This window comes from Phyllosticta capitalensis (genome assembly GCF_038381095.1).
Source record: "Phyllosticta capitalensis strain CBS 128856 chromosome Unknown BKA78scaffold_3, whole genome shotgun sequence".
NCBI lineage: Eukaryota > Fungi > Ascomycota > Dothideomycetes > Botryosphaeriales > Phyllostictaceae > Phyllosticta > Phyllosticta capitalensis.
Genome location: NW_027117441.1, coordinates 441659 through 463512, shown reverse-complemented (window position 1 = coordinate 463512; position 21854 = coordinate 441659). Strand labels below are relative to the sequence as shown.

Here is a 21854-nt window from a genome sequence, read left to right as displayed (position 1 = left end):
ACGAGATGCAAAGAAAATTGCCGTGCCAAAACCAGGACAAGGTTAGATATTTCGTTACATGGTTACGTACTGTCAAGAAGCCAGCAGTGCGCAGAGTGGGTGGGTGCATCATTGCATCGGATTAGGCATTACTATCTCTCTCAACTAGCTACCTGCGTCGGTCTTGTTCTCTATGCGGCAAGCAGCAAGAAATGAGGACCGTGGACGCAATGTCCGTCGCGCGCTGCTGGCGTGTGGTGCTATCCAAAAGGGCGGATGCCTCGGTACGCAGCCGCAGCAGCCAACGCCCGCAGTTTGTAGTCAAGTGTGGTGGTATCTGTACAGGTCGTGATGTGAAAACAGTCGAGCGAGCCTTTTCTCGTCGGTACTGTGGAAATGGGGGGAGGACTCGTGGTCCAAGGGGGAAAAACAGCGTAGCTTCCTTCTCCCACGCATCGTATTTCGGCAGAATTTTTTGTCTCCTCTTTCTCATTCCGTCCAGGGTAAAACGCCTCGCAACTCATACACGCCGATGAAGACAACGGCGCTGGAAAGGGGCAGGAGCAAGAATCCAACGAAAACCGCCGCCAAAGAAAAAACTGGTAGACGCCGCCGCTATGCATTGGACAACAAACGGGGTAAGGGTGATTCAAAATCGACAAAGGCAGAATTACAAAACGAGTACGCCGCAGGCATGATCCAAGAGACAGCAGCAGAATTGAAAGAAACGAAGCCAGAGAGCAGGTCTAGAAGCCAAGCGAAGGCTCAAGGCAGCTCGGGTGGTGTCGGCAAGCGCATCCAGCGGCTCTCACCCTCTTTTTCGCCAAGGACGAGCAGCTTGCGGCTGCCGCAGTAGCTGCCGGGCCCGGCGATGCTCTTGACGTTGCGCCATTGGCCCGTCATGTCCTTGCCCTCCTCAAACGGCTGGTTGTATTGCCAGATGCGCTCGACAATGTCGCTGCCCGGCTCTTGCAGGCGACGCGGGTTCTCGCCGGGCAGTCCCAGCACGCGGGTGAGAATGTTGTGGATCGGCGAGTAGAGCCGCTCTGGGCGGCGCGAGATCCACAGCCAAGACAGGGTGCGCTCATCGTAGGCGGTGCGGATGAAGGGGTTGAGATAGATGCCCGAAGGCGCGTGAGGGTCGGCGGGGTCGCGCGGACGCTGCAGGTCGGCGTTGATGAGGCAGCACTCGGAGGCGTCCCAAAAGGTGCGGTCTTCGAAGCGGAAGCGCATGGCCGAGTGCGTTTCGTTGTTCTCGAGCGAAATGGGAATCTGAGACTCGAGGTGTCCAGCCGCTAGGGCAACGCCAAAGGCCGTGCCCGAGACGGGATCCGCGGATAAAAGGTCGGGCGGAGACTGAAACCACTTGGCTTCGTAGCTCACCATGCCGCCCCAGCAAGAGCGGACGCGGACGGCGTCGAGTTGGGCTAGAATGTCGTTGCGCGTGTCGGCGTAGCCCGCGTCGGGGAACCAGGGGAAGAATGGCAGACCCATGCTGTGGCCCTCGAGGTCGCGGCTGGCAAACGTGTCGTAAAATTTGAAGGGGTTGGCAAAGTCGACGGCACATGCGGCGCGATAGTTGGTGCGGCCGTCGGGGCCCATGTTGGTGGAAAAGAGCAGCTGCGCAGCGTCGATGGGGTCAAAGTAGACGTCGTTGAGGAAGAGAATCTTGTCGAACTTGACATCGGTCGTGTCGAGCGGACGCAAAGCGCGGTTCCTAACTTCGGCGAGGTACGCAATTCTCTTGATACGTTTCTCGCCGTTGGGCAGCGTAACGCGGCGGACTTCGTCGAGCGGCAGATGCTCGTGAACAATTGTCGAATTGCCTAGAAAATCAGTCGACATTCTCACACGTGTAATAGCAGCACTTACAGGTAGCGTGGCTCTTGAAATCCTCCAGCGCAGCCACTGCCTCATCGTCTGGGTCATTTTCGTAAAGGCTCAAGTGTACGTTTTCCGGGCCCAACAAGTCAACCAGATCCAACAGCGCTTTTCCCCACGGCCCGCCCAACAGACTGCCCTTGTCGTCGTAAACAGCCGACGCGATAAAGACCTTTTCATTGTTGACATTGCCCCTTCCTGGTGCCAGCGACGTCGTCGCCCTCTCGCGGAGATCCTGGTAGTGCGCCGGCGCGTGGGTGTAAGAGGGCCTGAAAATCATGGTGGTGGTGACGAGCAAGACGATGATGTACGGTAGCAATATGAAGGCCCAGAGCAAGCCCCGCACGAGGGTGCGCCGCGGTCTACGCGGAGTAGCCATGCTGCCGTAGCGATAAACATGGGCCAATTGGTAGCCTCTGAAGGCGGGAATGTAGTGTGCAAAGGTCCATGGCGAAGAGCGGTCGGCGAGGTCTGGAAAGTCTTCATCTTTGGGAGTGTCGACGCCAAAGTCGGAGAAGGGACGATCGTCAGAGTCGTCGTCGGAGTAGGACGACTCGGGGCGTAGGGGCTCGTAGCGCGGCGAGCGCTGACGAGTCAGAGGGAGGTTGAATGGCATCCTAGCGACGCATATGAGGTGTGTCGAAGTGGGATGGAGAAGAGACGGAGGAGAAGAGCAGCAGGTTTGGGTGAAATTGGGCTGGGGGGCCGTGGAGGGTGGTAGCTTGGCAAAAAGGCAGGGGAGTCGGCGATGATGAGGCAGTGCGTGTGCGCACCGTTACGCGTGCGAGAAGGGGCGCAGATTATTGGAGGGTGGCACTTTGAGCTGCGAGTCTACTGTGTCGAGTTACTGAACCAGAGTTGAAAGTCAGTTACAGCCACATTTCTCGTCGCCGTTGGGGGGCAGCAGCTAGTGCAGCGATGGAGTTTCAGGGTCTCTGCCACCTCGCAACCCAAGCAGCAGCCCGCAGCAGGAGCCGGGGCGTGCGCTGCATGCCAGGGGGGAGCCCGCACAGTCTATTCTTGCTCTGTATGTAATCCACACTGATTGGCTAGAAAAATACGGGAGGCCCTATAGGGCTGCGAGACCTCACCTCTTCTCATCTTTTTCTCTTCTTCCTCCATCGTCGCATCCTGGAGGGAGTGTCTCTTCCAGTCCTGCTGCCTGCTGCCATTCCATTTGCTGAACACGATTACGCTTTTCCACTGCCACGGCCCATGTCAAAAGTAGGCTCCCAATGGCGTCCGAATGTTCCGCTTTTTACTGGACCGGCAAAGAAAGCGCGGCGGTGTGACGTCAAGAGCCTTGTCCGAGATTGTGAGCTTGCACAAACACTGCGCAAATAATGTTCCGGCTACGGTCCGCAGTTTGCATTCGGCTTCACATCACTCCCGGTGCAAGTCTGCATTCCGCCTCTTTATCCAAGGCTTTGCCGCCAGATCTTTCCAGAGTATCCTTGATCCCCCTTTTCGTCGACGCCGTTGTAGGCTTGTATGAAAGAATGGCGCGCCATCGGTGGTGGCTTGGGCCGCTTGACCAGGCTGCGTAAGCGTCACTCAACGCCAGCCATCTCAACCACCAGACGTATCTTGGCATCCCTTTTGTATACATCCCATTCGACTTCAGGCTTCGAAGATATCTGTGGTATTTCCGGTCGAAAGAGGTCACGTCGGTCATGAGTCGACATGCGGCCAGCAATCCGTTCAAGAGCTCGGGCAAACGGGGAGTTCGTCTGAAGATGGAGTGGGTATCAGTCTCTTTGCAGTAGTAGCAATGTCTCTTTCAAGTCTTTATTGTGGTCTTCCTCGTGCCCAATGTGCAAACTCTACTGGGTAGCACCCACGACGCAGAAGGAGTACTCTCATAAGAGTCCCCTCATTAGAGTCCCGTTCAAGAGTGCACGTGGGACATTGGCCAATGTCTCTAGACTTTCCGCGCCAATCGAGCATGGCTCCAGTCGCAGGTGTGGTCGAATGGCCCAGTGAGGCCACGAAGCTTCGAGGCAAACGGCTCAAGTCGGCTGCCGAAGAAGGTGGCCGGATTTTCAGAGAGTCGCAAGAGCGTGGAATCCAGATGGTTCGTCGATATTTCCGGGTCGCATTCGAATGACAAAGATGTCTGGTGTTTGGGATGCAGTTTCCCCAATGGAAACAAGCCATGGCAGGAGGCCCGTCATTGGTGGAGCGGCGCATCAGCTCCAAGGCAAATGATGCAGTGGTGAAAGAGCGTCGACATTGCCATTTCCCCTACATGGTCGTTGTCAGTAGTGGTGTCGTCCTCAAGTCTCGGCGGGTGGTGTCTTGAAAATCCAACGGCCGCTCACCATCCCTCCAACACCATCCATCCACCTCCACCATCCTCTGCGTCGCTCCTCCCACACCCACCACCTTAGCGCCTCGCTTAAACCTCGCAAAACCTCGCTAAAACCCCGGCTAATCCCGGAGCACCACCACTGCACGTGAGTGCCTGTTCCGGCTGCTGCTGTAAGTCCTTCTGCTTCTACCTCTGCTTCTTCCTTCAACATCATCCTCAACGTTGGCAACCAACCATTGGATCCAATCGCCAGTTGTTGGCACCATCAACAACATGGCACCATCACGAGTCTCCCCAAAGACTGACAGCGACAGATCTTCAGAGCGCCTGTCGTCGTTCCTCAAGCGAATCAACTTTGACGTTGACTTGTCGCCGAGCGCAAAGCAAAACGCGTCGCCCAAACCCAAGCAGGTTGCGCCGGTTGCGCCTCCGAGGGTCAGCTCGGCCAACGCGTCTGCGCCTGTCAAGGCCGCAAAGCCCAAGCCCGCCGCCCCTGTCGAGGCCAACCTGAGCGCAGCGCCTGAGCATCTCAAGGTCAAGAAGCTCAAGCCGTCCGCGTCTCCTCCACCTCAACCGCGCCCCGTCAGGTTCCTCCACTCGCCAAAGAAGAAGCTCTCCTCACCGCCCTCGACCGAGGCTTACGCAGAAGACTTCTTCTCAGGGCCCAAGCTTGAGGATTACGCAAAAGACTTGTTCTCAAGGCCTAATTTGACCGATTCGCAACGCGGTAAGCAGATTCTCACCACCACTCCTCGCGTCTACCCAAGATACATTCAGAGAGTGAATTGGGAGCACTGCCGTCGCCCAATCGCTTGCCCCAAGCCCCAACGGATTCTCACCATCCCTCCGTGGCTCGCTGAACGTGAGACCTCACATCACATATTGCATCGAATGTCATCACGGTCCCAAAGCTAATTTCTGTTCAGGAACCGACAGGGCCCTCCTCGATAAGAACTACAAGAGCTCGCCTGAGCACAAGGAGCGATTGCTCGCAATCTTCAAGTCCGAATTCTCGAGCCAGAGCAGTTCTCCAGCGACTACACCTTCACGGGCGGACACACCTAGGCCGCAATCCAAGTCACCCAGCCACAACCTACCCGTGGACTATATCCAGCACACTTTGAGGTCAAGCTCTATCGGCGCAACCATGTCTCCAGTCGCGGACAACTTTGGCTTGAACGCCTCCAAGTACGCACCCGCAACTGCAAGCCCTCGTCTCGGTCAGCAGCTTTCAAACAGCTCCCTCTCTACGCACTCCAAGGGCCCACGCCCCACGCACGACCCTCTCAGTCAGCCGCGATCCAACAGCTCTCTCTCTACGCACTCCAAGGGTCCCCGCCCCGCGTACAACCCCCTCGATCCTCATGCTCGCCCCGGCTTCACGCGCCCCGTGGTTCCTCAGCAATCGGATTTCCAGCAGCCACATGCGGTTCGCACTCCACTTGTCAAATCCGAAGATGAAGACATCGACTATTTTCGTCCCCAGGTTCCCCAGCAGCCGATCTTCCAGAGCTCAGAAGCGGTGCGCTCTCCAGATGTGAAGGATGAACACACCCGCCATTATTTTCACAGTGAAGTTCACAGGCGAGCTCCCGAGTGTCAAGCCCTGAAGGAGAAGGAGGAAGAGCTCGAGAGGCGTGAAGAGCATGAACGCCACATCTTCAAGGAACGTGAGCTTCGGAACCAGGCTCAAGACCAGCGCAATGATCGTGAGCGTCGCATTGCCCGTCAGCCCCTATCCCAAGTCGACGTTCAACGCCGCGATACCCTTGCCCGTCAGACCGAGATCCAAGGTGAAGAGAATCAACGTCGACTTGCGCTCCAGGCTAAGACTCTGTGTGAAGAGAACGACCGCCTCCTGAAGGAGGAGGCTGAGCGTCACCGCCTCGCGCTCATCGCAAAGCAGAAAGCAGCCGAAAAGGCCGAGGCCGAGCGCGTCGCTGAGCTCAAGCGCCGACATGACGAGCTTCAGCGTCAACAAGCTGAGCTCAGGGCCCAGGAGGAGCGTCAACGCGTTGCCAAGTTCAAGGCCGAGGAGGAGGAGCGCGAACGCATTGCGAAGCTCAAGGCCGAAGAGGAGCGTCAAGTTGCGAAGCTCAAGGCCGAAGAGGAGCGTCAACGCGTTGCCAAGCTCAAGGCCGAAGAAGAAGAGCGCCAGCGCCTTGCTAAGCTCAAGGCGGAGGAGGAGCGTCAGCGCATTGCTGAAGAGGAAGAGCGTCAGCGCCTTGCTAAGATCAAGGCCGAAGCAGAGCGCAAGGCGCGAGAGCTTGAACTTCTCATGCAAGGTCTGCGCCAGGACGCTACCGACAAGATCCAGGCCCACCTCGGTGAGCGCCTCGAGGCCTTTGAAAACTTCGTGGCGCAGCTGGATGAGAAGATGAGCAGTAAAGCCGTCGGCATCAACGGCTTCGAGAGCAACATTGCTGCGAAGGAGACGGAAATCGCTGAGCTTGAGAAGCACCTCGACAACCTCAAGTTAGAGCTCAGCTCCATGGCCGACACGAAGATGGAAATGGAAAAGGACTTTCGTGAATTTCAACTCCAGAAATCCGAGTACCAAGGCAAGGCTGAGGTGCTCAAGCAAGATGCGGCGACTCAGTTGGAGCAGCTCCAAGACACGTCGTTGTCTTCGGAGGACGTGGAGAAAATTCTCGGTTCATTCATCCCGACTGACAATCAGATTGAGGTTCCCGAACTTGAGCTGTCCCAGTTGTCTCTTCGGGACCGGCCAGAATGCGGCGAGGAGGTTGACGGTGAATCGTCTGGCTCTGAAGAAGGCGAAATCAATGGCAGCGCTCCTGTGGAGCACCCGGTGTTCTGGGCTTGGATGGAGACCGGTAGTAAGTCAAACATGGAAAAAGTAACGAGTATCTACTAACGCAATGCAGTCGAAGCGGACCGCGTTGTCAAGCTCATCAACCTTACAACCAACGCCACCGTGGTTGACATTCAGGCTCTTGTCTGGGGTGGCCCGCTTGCTCAGATTGTGTACACTCCAGGCTCCACTGAGGCCAAGGTGTACTTCCTCGATGGTAAACATGCCAACAGGTACTATAACGCCACGGCCAATCACATCCCGTACCCTGGCGACGAGGACCGCCTGATCGAGGTCCACAAGTGCGACCCCAGCCCTCGTCACCCCTTTCTGCGCTGGGCCCTCGAGACCGGTGTTACTCGCAACATTCTTTGCACTGGCATGCCGGAATGGACCAAGGCGGAGTGCAAGAACTTTGCCAGCAAGCACGGCAGAGAAGTTGAGCAGGTTCTCTATGGAAAGACCAAATCTGGCGTAAGTAATCAGCTTGCTGTTTACCTCAACACAGCTAACCAAGTTCTCTAGTTGCGCATTGTCGAGTTCCGCTTCCTCAACATCCACCACGCCAACGCGTTCAAGCACCTTCTGAAGACCGACATTGAACTCTACACGGTCAAGACCGAGTACGCCAAGGACCAGTGCGCCGTCCACCGCAACGTCCACCTCGGTGCTCGTTGAGCGTTCATTTCACAAGACTTCTTCGCCCATCGTTCGCCGCAAAGTGGGAGTTTTTGACAGCGTTGTTGTCGTTTTTTCCAATCGACCTCGCCATTAGCGCAAGCATTCGCATCCAGCAATTCCCCCCTTTCTGTCAAGTCTTCACCGACCGATCGGACCGTTGACGTCTTCTCAATTCTCATTGTCCACAACAGATGGACTGTACTTTATCACAATCAACAAAACTCGACAAAACTCGACAATAAAAAAAAAGACCATTGCTTTTCAAAAAGTTGCTGACGCTTGACGGGCTCGCACACAGTAATCATTGGGGAATGAATGGTTCTGGCTGGCCACTCACTCGTCAACCCCAGCTGAAAATGGTGGGGAAATTCAAAAAGCGTGGATGGAGATGGAGCGTCTCTCGAGGTCCGTTTCTGGTGGCGCATGTCTAGGTAGCAGCTTCTTTGCTGCAGCATCAGCAGCAGCGTAACATCCTGGGCGCCGAATAAAAATTGAGCGGATCTCCTAATTTTCTTTTGCGTGGGCTGACTGACTGTGAATGATACGATTTGATTGTATTTGAGATGATTGACGTTGCTTGCGTGATGGGTGCGGTGGACTCCCTGACTGACCGACCTGAGCTACATTTACAAGGCGGAATGGTGGAATTGATGGTGCAAGAGGTGAGCTGATGATGCATACAGACAAAAAGAGAGGGGGAGGGAAGTCGGCAGACCTCGACTCTGATCATGCCATGCCATGCAACCGGCTGTGATGGCAGTTGAATCGAATCAAACGGAGCAAGTTCAGTGCTAAGCGTCAGGTTTCAAGTATCCAGACTCAAATATCCATCCATCCATCCATCCATCCATCCATGCATCTATCAACAATGGACGCACATGATGCCATATTGTGAGAGCTTTGGGGTGAGCGAGAGAGCAAGAGAGCAAGACAAAGAACTCGTAAACAGCATCCATCGCACATGATGCAAACTCTATAAGCCAAGGATGGGTCGCTTCTTGCGTCTATGCTCCAGCTACGTATTTAGAGACGGAGGGGAGCGAGATTCAGAGATGGGATGGAGAGAGGGGGTGGAGTGTGCGGTATGCAGCAAGACAAATAAAAGCGATTGGTGATGAACCAATCGGTGTGTTTGGAGAGGATTGGCGTTGGCGTTGGCGTTGGCGTAAGGGCAAGTAGGCAAGGGGAGGAGTCAGGGATAGGAATAGGGGTTGTTGTGTGGATGTGGATGTGGATGTGGATGTTGGGTATGGATGACATGGACGAACAACGACGAATCAACCCAACCAACCAACCAACCAAGCGTGCGTGCATGCATGCTCGCGAGACGCCACGGAAAAAAGTCATCCTTTGCCAGAGCACGAGCGGGAAATGCGGGGGCAGTCCATCTGCATCAATCCCATTTCCGTGCGAAGTGCAAGCCGCAGGTGGATTGAGGAGGGAGAAGGGAGAAGAGAGAAAAGAGAAGGGGCAAGGTTGTGGTCATGTCGCACATCGAGCAAGTGACAGACGTCGTATCAATTGAAGAAATGAGAGGGAGAGATATGAGGATGGCACAGTGGTAGGAGGAGAGGCAGAACCACGGGAGGCCGATTGGAATAGAGATGAAGATGAATAGAAGAGAAGGGACAGCATTGGCCAAGGGCGAGCGTGGGGAGGATGAGTGAGTGAGTAGTGGGCGGATGCTGCATCGGGAGAAGGAGAGAGGACGGCGGGTTTGTAGAGATTCTGGACATGTCAAAAGACTCACACACACGAGACAAGTCCAGCATGCAAACAACAAAGATTTGACCGAGGGTATTCATATAACAATACTGACTTGGCACTCACTCGCAACCAACAGCACGCGCCCGCCCGCTTGCCGCATCCAACCCAGCCAATCCCACATCAAACCAGCGCCTCGGGATGCTCGACCATCCTCTTGGCCGTGCCCACGCCATCGACGCCGTCCTCCTGGCGCTCTCCCAACCACGGCTTCTTGGCCTCGCCAAACACGCTCTCGGAGAGAAAGTAGACAAACAGGCCGAAAAGGATGAGGACAAACGCAATGGGGTACATCCAGTGGATGGAGTAGTGGAAGACCTGGATGCCAATGACGACGCCCCAGAAGTTGCCGGTGAGCAGGGAGGTGTTCATGAAGGCGGCGCTGGCGATGCGGAAGACGAGGGGGGCGAGCGAATAAAACAGGAAGAGGATGAGCGTGTAGCCCGTGAGGTAGCCGGCGACGGCGGCGTTCCACGTCGCGGCGGCGAAGGACGCCCGGTCGAAAATGGCCGCTTGCACGCCGTTGATGAGGAAGCCCCAGAGCCCGAGTTGCGAGAGCACCACGTAGACGGGCTGCTTGCTCACGAACCACTCCTCGTAGACGTTGGTCGCGCCGTAGATGAGGGCGCCCAGCAGCGCGAACAGGTCGCCCTTGAGCTGGTTGCTGGCGGCGCCGGACGACGAGCCCGTGATGTGGTCGGATGCCAGCAGCAGCCCCATGCCCCCGATGCAGATGACGATGCCCGCGTACTGCGTGAGGTGGTACCGCACGCGCAGCAGCAGCGTCGACAGCACCACGACGCTCAGGATGGCGCAAAAGTTGATGAGCTGCAGGCTCAGAATCGTGGCGTAGCGGTAGCCCAGCACGGTGAAGTAGTTGCCCTCGACGTCCAAGAAGCTCAGGATGATGTACTTCCAGCCGTCGCGGGCCACGACGCGCCGCGCCCAGTCGCGCCACCCCAGCCGGTAGATGGTGTACGGCGTGTAGACGAGCAGCATGAGGAAGTAGTTGAAGAGCGTCTGGAAGGCCGGGATCGAGGTTCCTTGCTCGCTGAGCAGCGACGAGAACGTGTTGGTCGACGTGATGCACAGCGCCAGCACCTGCCCCAGCACCAGCGCGTACCAGAAGTAGCGTGTGCGGATGAATTCGGTGCGCGCGTGCAGCCACGTCTTGAACTTGGTCTTCTTTTCGGCAGAGGAGGCTGCCGCCCCGGCCGACGACGTCGTCGACGATGTCGGGTCTGCGGCTTCGGTCGTGGTCGTGGTCGTTGTTGTTGTTGCGCCTTTGCCATTGGAGTCGTCCGCGGCGATGTCGTCGGCATCCACTTGGGCTGGAATCGCCGTCGTCGAAATGCCAGCAACGGCTTTGCAGTCGTTCGCCATGTTTTCGCTTTTCGGCTCTTCAACTGACAGTCTTTACCCAGAGTCTCTTGAAATCCCAGCTCTTGATATCTGCCGCAAAGCAATGCGTGCAATTAGAGCCAAGGAAGGCCGCCGACTCAAAATGAATCCTCTGCTGTTGACTCTACAACGAAAAGCGCACCTGCAGCTACGTTGTCGTCGTCTCTTCCAACCGCAGCCTATGTCAGGCTGTCAAACAAGGCCGGACAAGGCAAGGCTAGCAGATAGATAGGCAGGCAATCCCCAACCAACAAGTTCGCAGCAGCAATCGGGGAGTTTTCTCCACACCTCTGCGAGCGCAAAACTCCCTAAGTCGCTCGCTGTTTGTCTCTTCTGCTCTTCTCAAATGGATGGTAGATCGGTGAACCAGTCGATTGATCCAGGCTTAGTTGAAGGTTTTTCAGGATGCTTGCGCCGTGGGGTCAGAGATGATGCGCCGTCTCGATGGATAAGCAATAAGCAAGCAAGCGTCCTGCAGGTCAGAAGTCCGGTTAGACCGAGTCGACCACAAGGTGGGATATCGATGTCGATGCCGATGTGCCGATGCAGGTAGGTGGTGCAGAAGCTTGCTGGCTCGTTGGGTAGCTGGCTCGGCTGGGTAAGATGTAGCGTCCGACAGACAGTATTCTTCAGGCTGGTCTGGTCGGTACTTGAGAAAACGCCAGTCCCAAGGTAATCCGTAGGTTCCTCCAGACACAACAAGCACCCGGCAGCAGTAGGTAAACAGCCGGTCGGCAACCAGCAACAAAAAACACGCTTCTTCAAAAACTCAAAAAGATGTTTTTCTTAAAAAAAAAAAAAAAAATCATGACCGAGTCATGGCACAATCAGCAATTTTTTATACATACCGCATTATCGACTTTTCAACTCGCAAAGGCAAATCCCCGCGCTTCTGGCCCAGCGGCACGACGCCCGTGCGCCCGCGCCCCCCACGGCCCGCTTGCTCCTTGCGGCATGGTGGCCGCAGTTCGGGTGCGGTGCAGCGGTGCTAGCCGCGTGGGGGGCGCAACCTTAGCTGGACGCTGTGAGAAAATGGATGGGGGCACACGACAACAACCACAACCACAAGTGTTCCATGTGTAGTTAGGGTAGGTAAGTATGCATATATGTCGACTCCGTATCCCCATTGCGCTGCCCGCCTGCCCGGGGCCTGTCTGCCTGCCTCTACTACTGCTAGAAGATACAAAGATGCGCTGCGCTGCGCGTCGACCTGTTTCTTTGCCTCGCTCGCTTGCCTACTTGCTTGCTTCGCGCCTCGTCCGGTCCAGTTCAGTCCAATCCACCAAGTACTTGGCGCGCATCCTTGTCCACACACTCTCAACTTCGTCTTCTTTGCTCCTTCGCACTGCGTCCCTGCATTCCGCTCCTCCGCAGGCAGTCGGTCCTCCCGACTCTCTGCCAGCCAGGACCTACACAGGCCCATGTGCAGCCAGCCCCCTTCGACGTCGTCGCGACGGCTCCGCACGCCAGCCACGGGCGCCGAGGTAAGGTACAGAGTGAGATGTAGGTGATAGATGAGAAAGAGGAGGAGGAGCGGAAGAAAAAAGAAAGGGATGGCAAGCGAGTTGAATGTGGAGAAGAAGAGTAATAACGGAAAAGGAAAGAGGGAGACGCAGAGCGAAAAATGGAGGAGCGAAGAGCGAGGAGGAAAGACGGTTGAACCAACAAAAAAGTCGGGAGCTACAATGAAAGTTTCGAATTTCGAATCCCACGTGTGGACATCGACAGTGACGAGGGCGGGCAGCCGTCACAGGCGGCGAGCAGCCTAAGTATGTAGGTAGGTGGTAGATGATGACAAGGCTGTGAAGAAGATGGAGCAGAGAAGGAAAAACAAAAAGGAACAAATGAAGCGGGTAGCAATAAAATAACAAATCCGCATGGAAGCGCCAACACGAATGACCGACTCACCAACGAACGCCGTGGCTACCTTTGAGACTGGGCTGAAGGCTCGGCTTCGTGGGGACGAGCGGGTAGGACTTTTAAGGGGGTATTGTCAGGCTGCCTGAGGTCGTTTCAGGGGCGCTGTACATGTACACCGTTCTCAACCGCCACTCAACAAGAGAAAAACAAAAAAAAAAAAAAAAAAGGTCATCCATCGCGTCATTGATATCTCAACTCACTCGTTGCCGTCTTCGCCCTTGGCCTCGGTCTTTAACGCAAGCTTTATCGCAATGCCCTTGGACCCCCCTCCGTTGCCCGGCCCTGATCCAGCCGAACCCTTTCTCTTTCCTCGTCCACCGCCGACCGAGAGACCCACGTTGCTGCCGACGCTGCTCACCGATGACGACCGCCGTTTTGTCTGCTGCGAAAGTTTTCCGAGCTCGTCTTCGTCGTCTTCTTCGCGGCGGCGTTTCTCCGATAACCTTTCGGGCGGTGGCGTTGATGGGACCGGCGTTTGCTGGCGCGGTGGTGAAGCTTGTGGTGATGTCGAGGTCGGAGGCGTTGGTGGGGCGCCCGTCGAGGGCGTTGAGCTGGCGCGCGCCTCGCCGGCGAGTTCCGTAGAAAGTGCTGGAGCGTTTTCGTCTTGCAAGACGTCCATGGCGTCGTCGTCATCGTCCTCTGGATAGTCGACGAGAGGCCGTGACGCGCCATTGGCAGGTTTGATTTGTACATCGTCGGACGGAAGGGGAGCGTCGTCTTCGTCATCGGAGCCGTTGAAGTAGGCCTCTTCCTCGGCATCCATATCTCGAAGACCTTGGAGACGAGATCCATTAATGGTTGGGGGTCGACCAGAGTCCGAGTCATCAGTGACAAAAGAGTTGGGCGCAGTGGGTTCGGGTCGCTCATTCAGCTGCTCATATCGAAGAATAAGACTTTGGAATGTAGGAACGTAGGTGATGCTCTCCAGCCTTTCCCGGTAGTTTTCAACCAGGTGGTCAATGATGGGCTTGATCGTTTCGCGCTTAACGAACTCAAATAGCTCCAGGCAGGCCGAGTTGAGCAGGTTGTCCCGTGGCATGGTCTCAAAGACAATGTTGAGGATTGGTTCAAAAAGGCGGTTTTGGATGATTTGTCGATTGTGGAACTCGTCGTGCAGCCCGATGCAGGTTCGGAAGTATTTCAAAGCCGTCAGCTTCAGATGCTTCTCGGGGCAAGCCATGAGCTGAGCGACGCGGGAGGCCAGGTCTTCGGACAGGATGAAATATTTACTCCGGAAAGAGTGCTGCCGTATGAAAAAACACAAGACCTCGACGAGATGCGAGTAGAGAGATACTTGTGGGATTGTGAGATTGTCCACTGGATTGGTCAGCGATGGTCTTTGCAGAGTCTGTGTCTACTTACTTGACTCTCTACCCTGCAAGTCTTTGAGCGGCTGGAAAAGCTTCTTCGCCGACTCGTCGTAAAAGTTTTGGATAAAGGTATCGGTCCCTGAAATGCTGTGGGCAGGGTGACGTGTCTTGGCCAGAAACTCGCTATTGGCCCGTCCAAGCGTCTCCATGGTGGCGTGGTTGGCGTTGGGGTCGAGCAGAACCTTGATTGCGTCTGCCATTTGGGCCTTGACGCCAAGGTCAGTCTCGACCAGGAGAAGCTCGATGAGAGTGTCAGTCAGGGGTTTTGTCTTTTCATTGATGGCCTTGAAAATCTGACTGCGGACCATGATTGCGTCGTGGTCAATCAATGCTACGAGAATGTCAGTCCCGGCGACGCGGACGGCCGCATCCGAATTCCGCAGGGCAAAGGTAATGACGTTGAGGAGGCCTCCTCCGAGAAAGTTGGAGTAGAGCTGCGCGCGAGAGTTGCCTTGTAAGCTCTTAGCAACAGTGCAACATTGCTGAATCAACAAAACGGCGTCCTTTTTGCGTTGGTCGGGCTCATCCGCTCTGAAAATGCCGAACAACTCCTTAAGAAATGCAGCATTCGCTTGCAGATGCGTGACAACATCGACTTGGTGGAAGAAAATTAGAGAATTAAGCACGGAAAAGGTGGGGTCGTCGAGGATGCGAGCTAGCACAACGTCCTTGAGGTATTGTAAGCGGTAGGTGCAGTGAATCTTCCTCTTGGTGCCGGCGTCCTCAATCTTGACCACCTCCTTGTATCTCGACTTGTCCTGCAGGTACTGCCTGTGGTTGGCTTTGTGGGTGGGAAAGTCGGGGTCGTACTCGAGGGCGCCCACGACTCCCATGATTACCTCGTCTGCGACGGCGTGCTCGATGATGGCCGAATCGTTTAGTAATATCAATGTTTTCATGATGTTGCAGAGGCGGTGCAAATCTTCCAAGTCCTCGAGGTCCTCGGCGATTTCCACCAGGGGAACCAGCTTGGTGATGTATCCGGCCTGCATGACGAACTTGGCCAAGGCGTCGCGTCCGGCGGGAGTGGTGCTAGCAGCTCGCATCATGCTTTCTACGTCGCCTAGGTTGGCAAGCTCGGGATCGGGGAGCATGATAGGATGCATATCCATAACATCGTCTGAGAGTCCATCGTCTGAAGGCGTAATCAGAGGTGGAGATGGAGTCGCGTGCCGAATGTACTCACCAGCTCCTGAAAGCGCAGCAAGGCGCGATTGCACCTCACTGACGAAGTCCCTGCGACAAAGTGTGAGCGACTGCCCTTTTTTTCCAAAGCGAAACGTGGCGTACCATATTGCCCCGCACCCATCGGCCTCCTGGAAGCTAAGCGCCATGTCGGTGCCATTTTGCTCGGTCCACACTATGAGGGTATCTGCGCAAGTCTCAGCATCAATGCTTGGACGTGATTGTATCGTGCGACGACTCGCCTTGTTGCTTTTGGTATCCGTCGTCTTTTGTGACTTTTGTCTCGAGCAAGACGCGCTGGGGGTCATCTTCGGACTGGACGTAGATGCGCGGTTCATCCTGAGAGTGGCAAGGCTCGTCAGCAGGTTGCGCAAAGTGAGCGCAAGCAGGCAGAGGGGTTCAACGCACATTGACCATGGCACTGGTGCAAAAGCCGGTGCCTCTGTCAAACCAGTCGCCATTCTTGAGCTCGTAGACCTTGACGCGCTTGCGATCTGCTGCCGGTTGCGCGGCCGGGGCCATAGTGGAGGAGTCGTCGGAGGGTTGAGCCAGCCTGCCTGCCGTCACTCGGGCGCGTCAGCCGAGGCGGTTGAGGCTTTGGACGGGCCTGACGGAAAGAGTCGCGCCGGGTAATGGTGAGAAGAGTTGGGTCGCGGAGACGAGGGTCCAGGGCGTGTGCGGGTGGTGAGCGATGTGTTCAGGCGGCGGCGGCGGGCGGCGCAGGTCAAGGCGACAGGACAGCGACTCCGGGGTCTCGTGGCGGTAGCGCGCAGACGGGTGCAGTAGACAGGGCGAATCAAGAGGGGGCAGCGAGCGGGGCGATATGATTAGTGGTCGACTGATGGACGTCGGGGCGCGTCGTCGTGGAGTCGCGCTCGGTCGGCGGCGCTCGGCTTGGCTGGAGTACTGACTTGTGTATGTAGCCTGCGGAGAGACGGGACCTGACGGGCGGAACGTGACCAGGAGAAATCGAGAATTGTGATGGCGGTATCCCGAGTAAATGCGTCAGAGATGGAATAGGAACTCGGTACGTTAGGACCTGATGGAGCAGCAGGCAGTGTTCGCAGCGTTCTGTACGCTACTACGCCCGGCTGTACGTCACGTCGCTCGGGCCGGCCGTGCCCGACGCAACGACATGGAGGCTAGACTTTCCGTCGCTATTCTTGTCTTGACCACAGTCGAGAACACCCATCAACCTCAGCTACTCGCTACCAAACTTGTCTCTATTCCAGTGGCTGGCCGCCGTCATTTTCAACACGTGCAATCACCGTCGACTATTGAAACATTCTTCTAGCTTCTCCGGAGAAAACGGTGCAGGCACCCTCACGGCAAGCCGGCTGTCCATCTCCCGCCTCTCAGTACAGCTGGGACGCCTGTGCGCCTGGTCTATCACTGGACTGGTTGGCTGACTATTTCTTCTGTCATCCTTTTTCAAATGCTCGCGGTTGAACTACCCACGCCGCCAACCCTGTGTTCCTTATCTTTGTCGTCTCTGCACTTAGGTTGGGTCCGACGACGACGCTGCTTCCAACCGGTCCAACATCTTCACTGCGCTGCTCTCGCCATGGCTGAAATTGATACTTTCTCCGTGTCTCACCCTCCGCTCCAATATTGTTGCCTTGCTTTTGCTCTTCAGCTGCTAATGTCGACTCAAGTTTTCATCGTCATTCGTGACACGCCCAAGTGCTTGCTCAAATGTTCAAATGCTCTCCAATAGCATGCCTTGCCCAATCGTACAAGTCCTGCATTGTCCCGACGCAGGGCCACGCTTGTGAGATTGGCGCACTTGGGCGAGCCTCCACCAAAACCGCTTAGCCAGCCTAATCCAGCCACAGTTGGTCTGTGAAGCAGAGCTCGATGGCTTATCCGAGGGCAAGTCTTGTCCATCGAATCGCGACCGCGGCTGGACGACTTCGAGAACTGCTGCCACTCGCTTGTCCAGGTGAAGCCCCTGCCCTAGCGTGACAACCACTTGGTTGCCTCTGTTGGATATAGATACTTGTCAGTCTCACGCTGCCTCGTTGCCTGCCACCCTACAACTCTCCTTATACTTTTGACCGGGTGCTCTCTCATTCATCCATTGTCATTGTGCATTCATTACACCCCTTGTGTCTGCTACTGTACAGCTCCGACCTCGTCCACCAATCGCATCCAGAAATCGTCGAATTTCCACCCTTGGCAGACCCTTTCCCTTGGGCTGAACCGCCTCTCCGGATCGACTGACGCCATCCGTACTGACGGGCCTCTCCGGATTCGGAATACTGCCACTCCAAAACCCTCGACAGGGAGAGACCTCGACCCCTGCCCAGATTATTTAGCGACTTGTTTGCCAGTGACGAGTAGTCATCGCACGCCCCTCTCTATTCCCAACATGTCCATCTTCTCCAAGATCAGGGAAAACGCCAAAGGCCTCAAGGCCGCCAAGCAAAAGCAAAAGCAGCAGCAACAGACAGCCACTGTCGAAAAGCAAACGCCAGAATTGGAAAAAGAAAAGGATGCACAGCCCCAGCCTCAGCCCCAGGCAGAGATTGCCCCGATTGTTGCTGTTCAGGAGGTCAAGCAAAATGAAGCTCAACCCGCAGTTACCCGTACTCCCAGCAAGAGGGCCAGTTGGCGACCTGGCATGAATCGGACCAAGAGCTCAGAGTCGGCCAACAAGCGCATGTCTGCCCCGGCTCTGCGATCTTCTGCTAGTGCACCCAGCCTGCGGGCACTAAAGCACCGCAGCAGTGATCTTTCCATCGAGTCGGTCATGCTGTCGTCGGATTTCCCCATGCCTGCTGCCAAGCAAGGCAGCACCAGCACCGACACCATGACGCTCAAGTCCCGCAACTCGCTGCTCGCGCCGAACCAGTTCACATATGACCCCAGCAAGACGCCGGCGTTTGTGGGCCGGAAGAAAGGGCGTCCCAGGCGACTGCACCCAAGCTCGCGGAGCTCGTCCTTCATTCGGCTCCAGCAGATTGAGCCCATGGCAGAGGAGAACGAGGGCAAGTCACTCCCAAGCAGTCGGAACGAACCCTTTGCTAATTTGACACAGATGGCGAGACTGTCGACAGCTCTTCCACTTCGACCAAGTCCGGGTCAAGTGGCTCATCAGCGCGCTCTCGTGAGTTTTCTTCTCCTCCTCAAGTCAAGCGCAACGCTAACCAAACCGACACCAGAATACCTCGAGAAGAAGCGCTCCGCCCAATCGTCCGCCAACACGCTCTCGGACCCGGCCAGCAGCTCTCGCCGCGCCTCATGGGCCAGCTCGGACCGCAGCGCCTCGTCCGTCTCCGACATTCCGCCCATTGCCGAAGTCGCCATTCCCGTCCCCGTCGTCCATGTGCAGGTGCAGGTTGCCTTTGCCGACCCGCCCGTCACCACCACCATCCCGCCGCCCACCATTCTCGACGACGAGGACGACGACGACGACGACGAGCCTCCTCGTGACGCGGCGGGCAACCCTGTTGTCAGCGTCATGGAGGACACGCCGCCGACCAGCCCCCTACCCACGCGTTCCACGTTTTCGCTCCGCAAGAAGCGCTCGTGGTTCCGTAGGAAGCACGACTCGGGCACCGTCACCATCTTCTGAGCCCAGCCGAGCGGACCAACTACTCGCCTCGTTGGCCTTCCCTCTCCTTTGTTTGATGTGTGTAATATGAGCCGGTGTACTGCATGGGAACGCCCGTTGTCTGATTCCCTCTTCTCTCTTTTTGGCGTCGGGGGCGTTGTTGGGATTGGCCGACTGACTGAACTGCACAAGCAAGCAAGCAAGCAAGCAAGCAAACAAACTACGGCACAAAAATCTGCAAAAAACAGTCCCTCCTCCTCCTCCATCCATCCATCCAAAGACTGTCTTGGTCCTGGCACAAAATTGCTCTCTCTCTCTCTCTCTTTCTTTCCTTTCTGCACCATACCACCATCTTTTTGCCCCCGTTTTCCTTTGTCATCTTTTCTCTTTCTTTTGTGGCAAGACGGGCGTCATCGTGGGTGCTTTTGCTACATAGGTCGCTGGTGGCGGGACGTGGGATGGCTCGTCCTCTATTTTCTCTCTCTTCTTTCGCCATGTATTGTATACAGTGTGGTGGCGAGCGCGCCTGACAGCATGGTTCGTCTGGCTCCCTTGGCTGACCCGCATCTCCAGCCGGACGTGACAGCGTCGGTCGTGCTAGCCTCCCATTGCAATCGACAGATGGATGGGCCCAGGCGGTCGGCGGGAGGGACGGAGGTCGGCCTAGAACTGTAGATACGAAATAGATGGCTACGCGTTGATAGGCGCATAGACAGACACAAGCGGAAGGTCGACCGATCTGCTTCTTCTTCTTCTTCTTCTTTTTTTTTTTTTTTTTCGGATCCCATCCACCCATCCATCTATCCATCCCTCCATCAATGAAGAGCACAACATACCACATCCACAACCACCCCTCCCCCGCCCCAAAGAAACCAATCAACCAACGAACCGCCCTGCCTGCCTGCCTGTCTGCCTGCCTGTCCCATCCCATGCTTCCTTTCTTTCTGGCTTGCTTCCTTACCAGTTGCCACCCCTCAACGCACCACCACCGCTCCTCCTTCTCAATCGGTCGCTTTGAGTTTGGCCCAAGTAGGGTGGCCGGCCCGGCCCCGGACCGGATTGCCAAGCGACGACGGGGAGCCTTCTGGGTTTGAGCGCTCCGGGCACTCTCGCCCACGCGTCGCCGGGGGGGCACCGCCGCTGTCGGCCGCGCGCGTGTTGTAGCCGGGATACTGTGGGTGGGGTGGGGTGGCTTGGGGAGATGTGGGGTTGAGGAGGTGAGGATTGAGGCTGAGGAGGCAGAGTGAAGGACATGGGGTGGTGAGGTGGTGGGGTAGGAGGTGTGGGTGTCGTTGTGCGTAGGCCGTGGAGGGATGGTGATTAAGTTGGTAGTGGTAGTGGTGGTGGTGGTGGTGACGAGCTGGTAGGTTTGCTGTTGAAGTTGCAACAGGAGAACTGCATCTACTGCACTATACATATGTACATACGTGCGTGTACTTGACCTTGCTCTTCATTTGGCCTCTCGTCTCGTCTTGTCTCATTCGTCATGACTGCTCTTTGTCTACAAATGGCGTAGGACTGTGTGTGAGGTATGGAAGCTCGTCTCGGTCAACAACACAACGCCCATGTCGTGCTTTGTCGACATGGACTTACCGCCCGGTCACGAATGCTCGACTTCCTTTGCGGTCGGTGCGGGTTGTAGACTTGCGTGTGGCAAGACGTCACGCTCTGGACACGAGTGGCAAAGTGATTCTTCGAATCTAGAAAAGTAGGAAGCGTAAAGGCATCACGCGGCAGACAACTGATTCTGCTCAACCCTTGGCCTTGTCCCGCATCTCGCTCCACAGGCGATCCAAGACCTGGAAGATGGCAGTGACGGCCTTCATGGTCGGCTCGTCGACGCTATGCGCGCCGCCGCCAAAGCGCTGCTGGATCTTGTCCGGATGCCAGCGCACGCGTTCGCGCTTCAACGTGTCCATCAGCTCGCCCTCGGGCACCGGCACGTTGAGCCAGAAGCGCTCGACCTCGTCGCGCTCCACGTGGCGCATCTTGCCGCTCTCAACTGGCCAGGGCAAGAGGTCCTTGGGGCCGCGGCTCTCGTTGTCAGGGCCGTCGTTCTTGCTGGCGGCGAGTTCGTCCCACCGCTTGAGATAGGCGTCCCAGACAGCCTTCCACTTCTTCCCCGCGCGCCGGGCTTCACCCCTGCGTAGACTCTCCTCGACGCGCCGCCGAAACTCTTCGCCTTCGCGCTCTTTCCGGGACCCGTCTTCCCTGCGCCTCCTCTCCTCTTCCTTGCGCCTCTCCCGATCCCTCTCCCGCCGCTCCCGCTCCTCGACAATGTGCTGATGCGTCTTTTCCCACATTCTGGTGCGCACGTACTCGGCGTACTCCTCGTCCGTCATGGCCTCCAGAAACCCGCCAGTTCCCTCTGCAGATGGCGAGCCGCTGGTGCCGTCGGGCCGTGGATACGTGTGAATAGGCTGGCCATATACGCCCTCCCAGAACAGCGCTCCTTCGTCGTCGGCCATGGCGTCGAAGAGCGAGAGACGGAAGGCAGTGTTTGGGGACACGGGCTCCTCGTCCATCAAAGGTTCGGTGTCGGCTGGAGGTGGGGTTTCGTGGCGCCGGCTGCGGTGGTGGTGTCGGTGATGCCGATGGTGATGCCGCCTACGATTCCGTTCCTCATCGTGTTTTGAAGGCTCGGTCTCATCCCGAGAGTGTCTGCGCCGTCGCGAGCGGTGGTGGTCAAGGTCATCTTCATCGTCGCATTCTCGGCGCGAGCGCTTTGATTTGAAGCGGAATTTCGTCGGGTTGGCTTTTGCATATTCCTTATCCGGCCGGTCTCCTTCGGCAGTAGGTGAAGTCATGTTTGCATCGCATGTCGGAGGTGTTGAGTTGCAGTGTTTGACGCATCGTTGCAACGAACTTCGTTTGGTGACGTCTGGAGCTTTGGAAAGCGCCGACGAATCTCCGATATCGATCCCGAGATATAACCTGGCACGTAGGCCAAGAAAGCTCCTGTGCTTCACCAACTTCAATGATTTCCCCATT

The 21854-nt window shown here is 56.4% G+C and overlaps 6 protein-coding genes across 6 annotated transcripts; 2 read left to right on the top strand and 4 right to left on the bottom strand.

Moving 5' to 3' along the window:
• Positions 1–744: 744 nt before the first annotated feature.
• On the bottom strand, positions 745–2476 carry BKA78DRAFT_248213 (cryptococcal mannosyltransferase 1-domain-containing protein; the record flags this gene model as incomplete). The annotated part of the gene is made up of 2 exons (XM_066884366.1): positions 745–1805; positions 1852–2476. 2 exons carry the CDS (start codon positions 2474–2476, stop codon positions 745–747), a joined length of 1686 nt encoding a protein of 561 aa, XP_066746203.1.
• A 2620-nt stretch (positions 2477–5096) lies between these two features.
• On the top strand, positions 5097–7772 carry BKA78DRAFT_93435 (uncharacterized protein). Its single transcript, XM_066893998.1, has 4 exons — positions 5097–5964; positions 6016–7011; positions 7060–7460; positions 7512–7772. The coding sequence occupies exons 1-4, from the start codon at positions 5319–5321 to the stop codon at positions 7662–7664; spliced, it is 2196 nt and encodes a 731-aa protein (XP_066746202.1). The 5' UTR covers positions 5097–5318; the 3' UTR covers positions 7665–7772.
• Positions 7773–9554: 1782 nt separating this feature from the next.
• Positions 9555–10814, bottom strand: BKA78DRAFT_350707 (uncharacterized protein; the record flags this gene model as incomplete). The annotated part of the gene is made up of 1 exon (XM_066891040.1): positions 9555–10814. The coding sequence occupies one exon, from the start codon at positions 10812–10814 to the stop codon at positions 9555–9557; it is 1260 nt and encodes a 419-aa protein (XP_066746201.1).
• A 2134-nt stretch (positions 10815–12948) lies between these two features.
• On the bottom strand, positions 12949–15829 carry BKA78DRAFT_248426 (component of IIS longevity pathway SMK-1-domain-containing protein; the record flags this gene model as incomplete). Its single annotated transcript, XM_066884391.1, has 6 exons — positions 12949–14069; positions 14115–15257; positions 15309–15358; positions 15413–15517; positions 15546–15661; positions 15716–15829. 6 exons carry the CDS (start codon positions 15827–15829, stop codon positions 12949–12951), a joined length of 2649 nt encoding a protein of 882 aa, XP_066746200.1.
• Positions 15830–17351: 1522 nt separating this feature from the next.
• On the top strand, positions 17352–18984 carry BKA78DRAFT_93400 (uncharacterized protein). Its single transcript, XM_066893996.1, has 3 exons — positions 17352–18297; positions 18348–18416; positions 18472–18984. The coding sequence occupies exons 1-3, from the start codon at positions 17679–17681 to the stop codon at positions 18882–18884; spliced, it is 1101 nt and encodes a 366-aa protein (XP_066746199.1). The 5' UTR covers positions 17352–17678; the 3' UTR covers positions 18885–18984.
• Positions 18985–20614: 1630 nt separating this feature from the next.
• BKA78DRAFT_247554 (uncharacterized protein) lies at positions 20615–21388 on the bottom strand (the record flags this gene model as incomplete). Its single annotated transcript, XM_066884308.1, has 1 exon — positions 20615–21388. One exon carries the CDS (start codon positions 21386–21388, stop codon positions 20615–20617), a length of 774 nt encoding a protein of 257 aa, XP_066746198.1.
• Between the last annotated feature and the right edge of the window lie 466 nt (positions 21389–21854).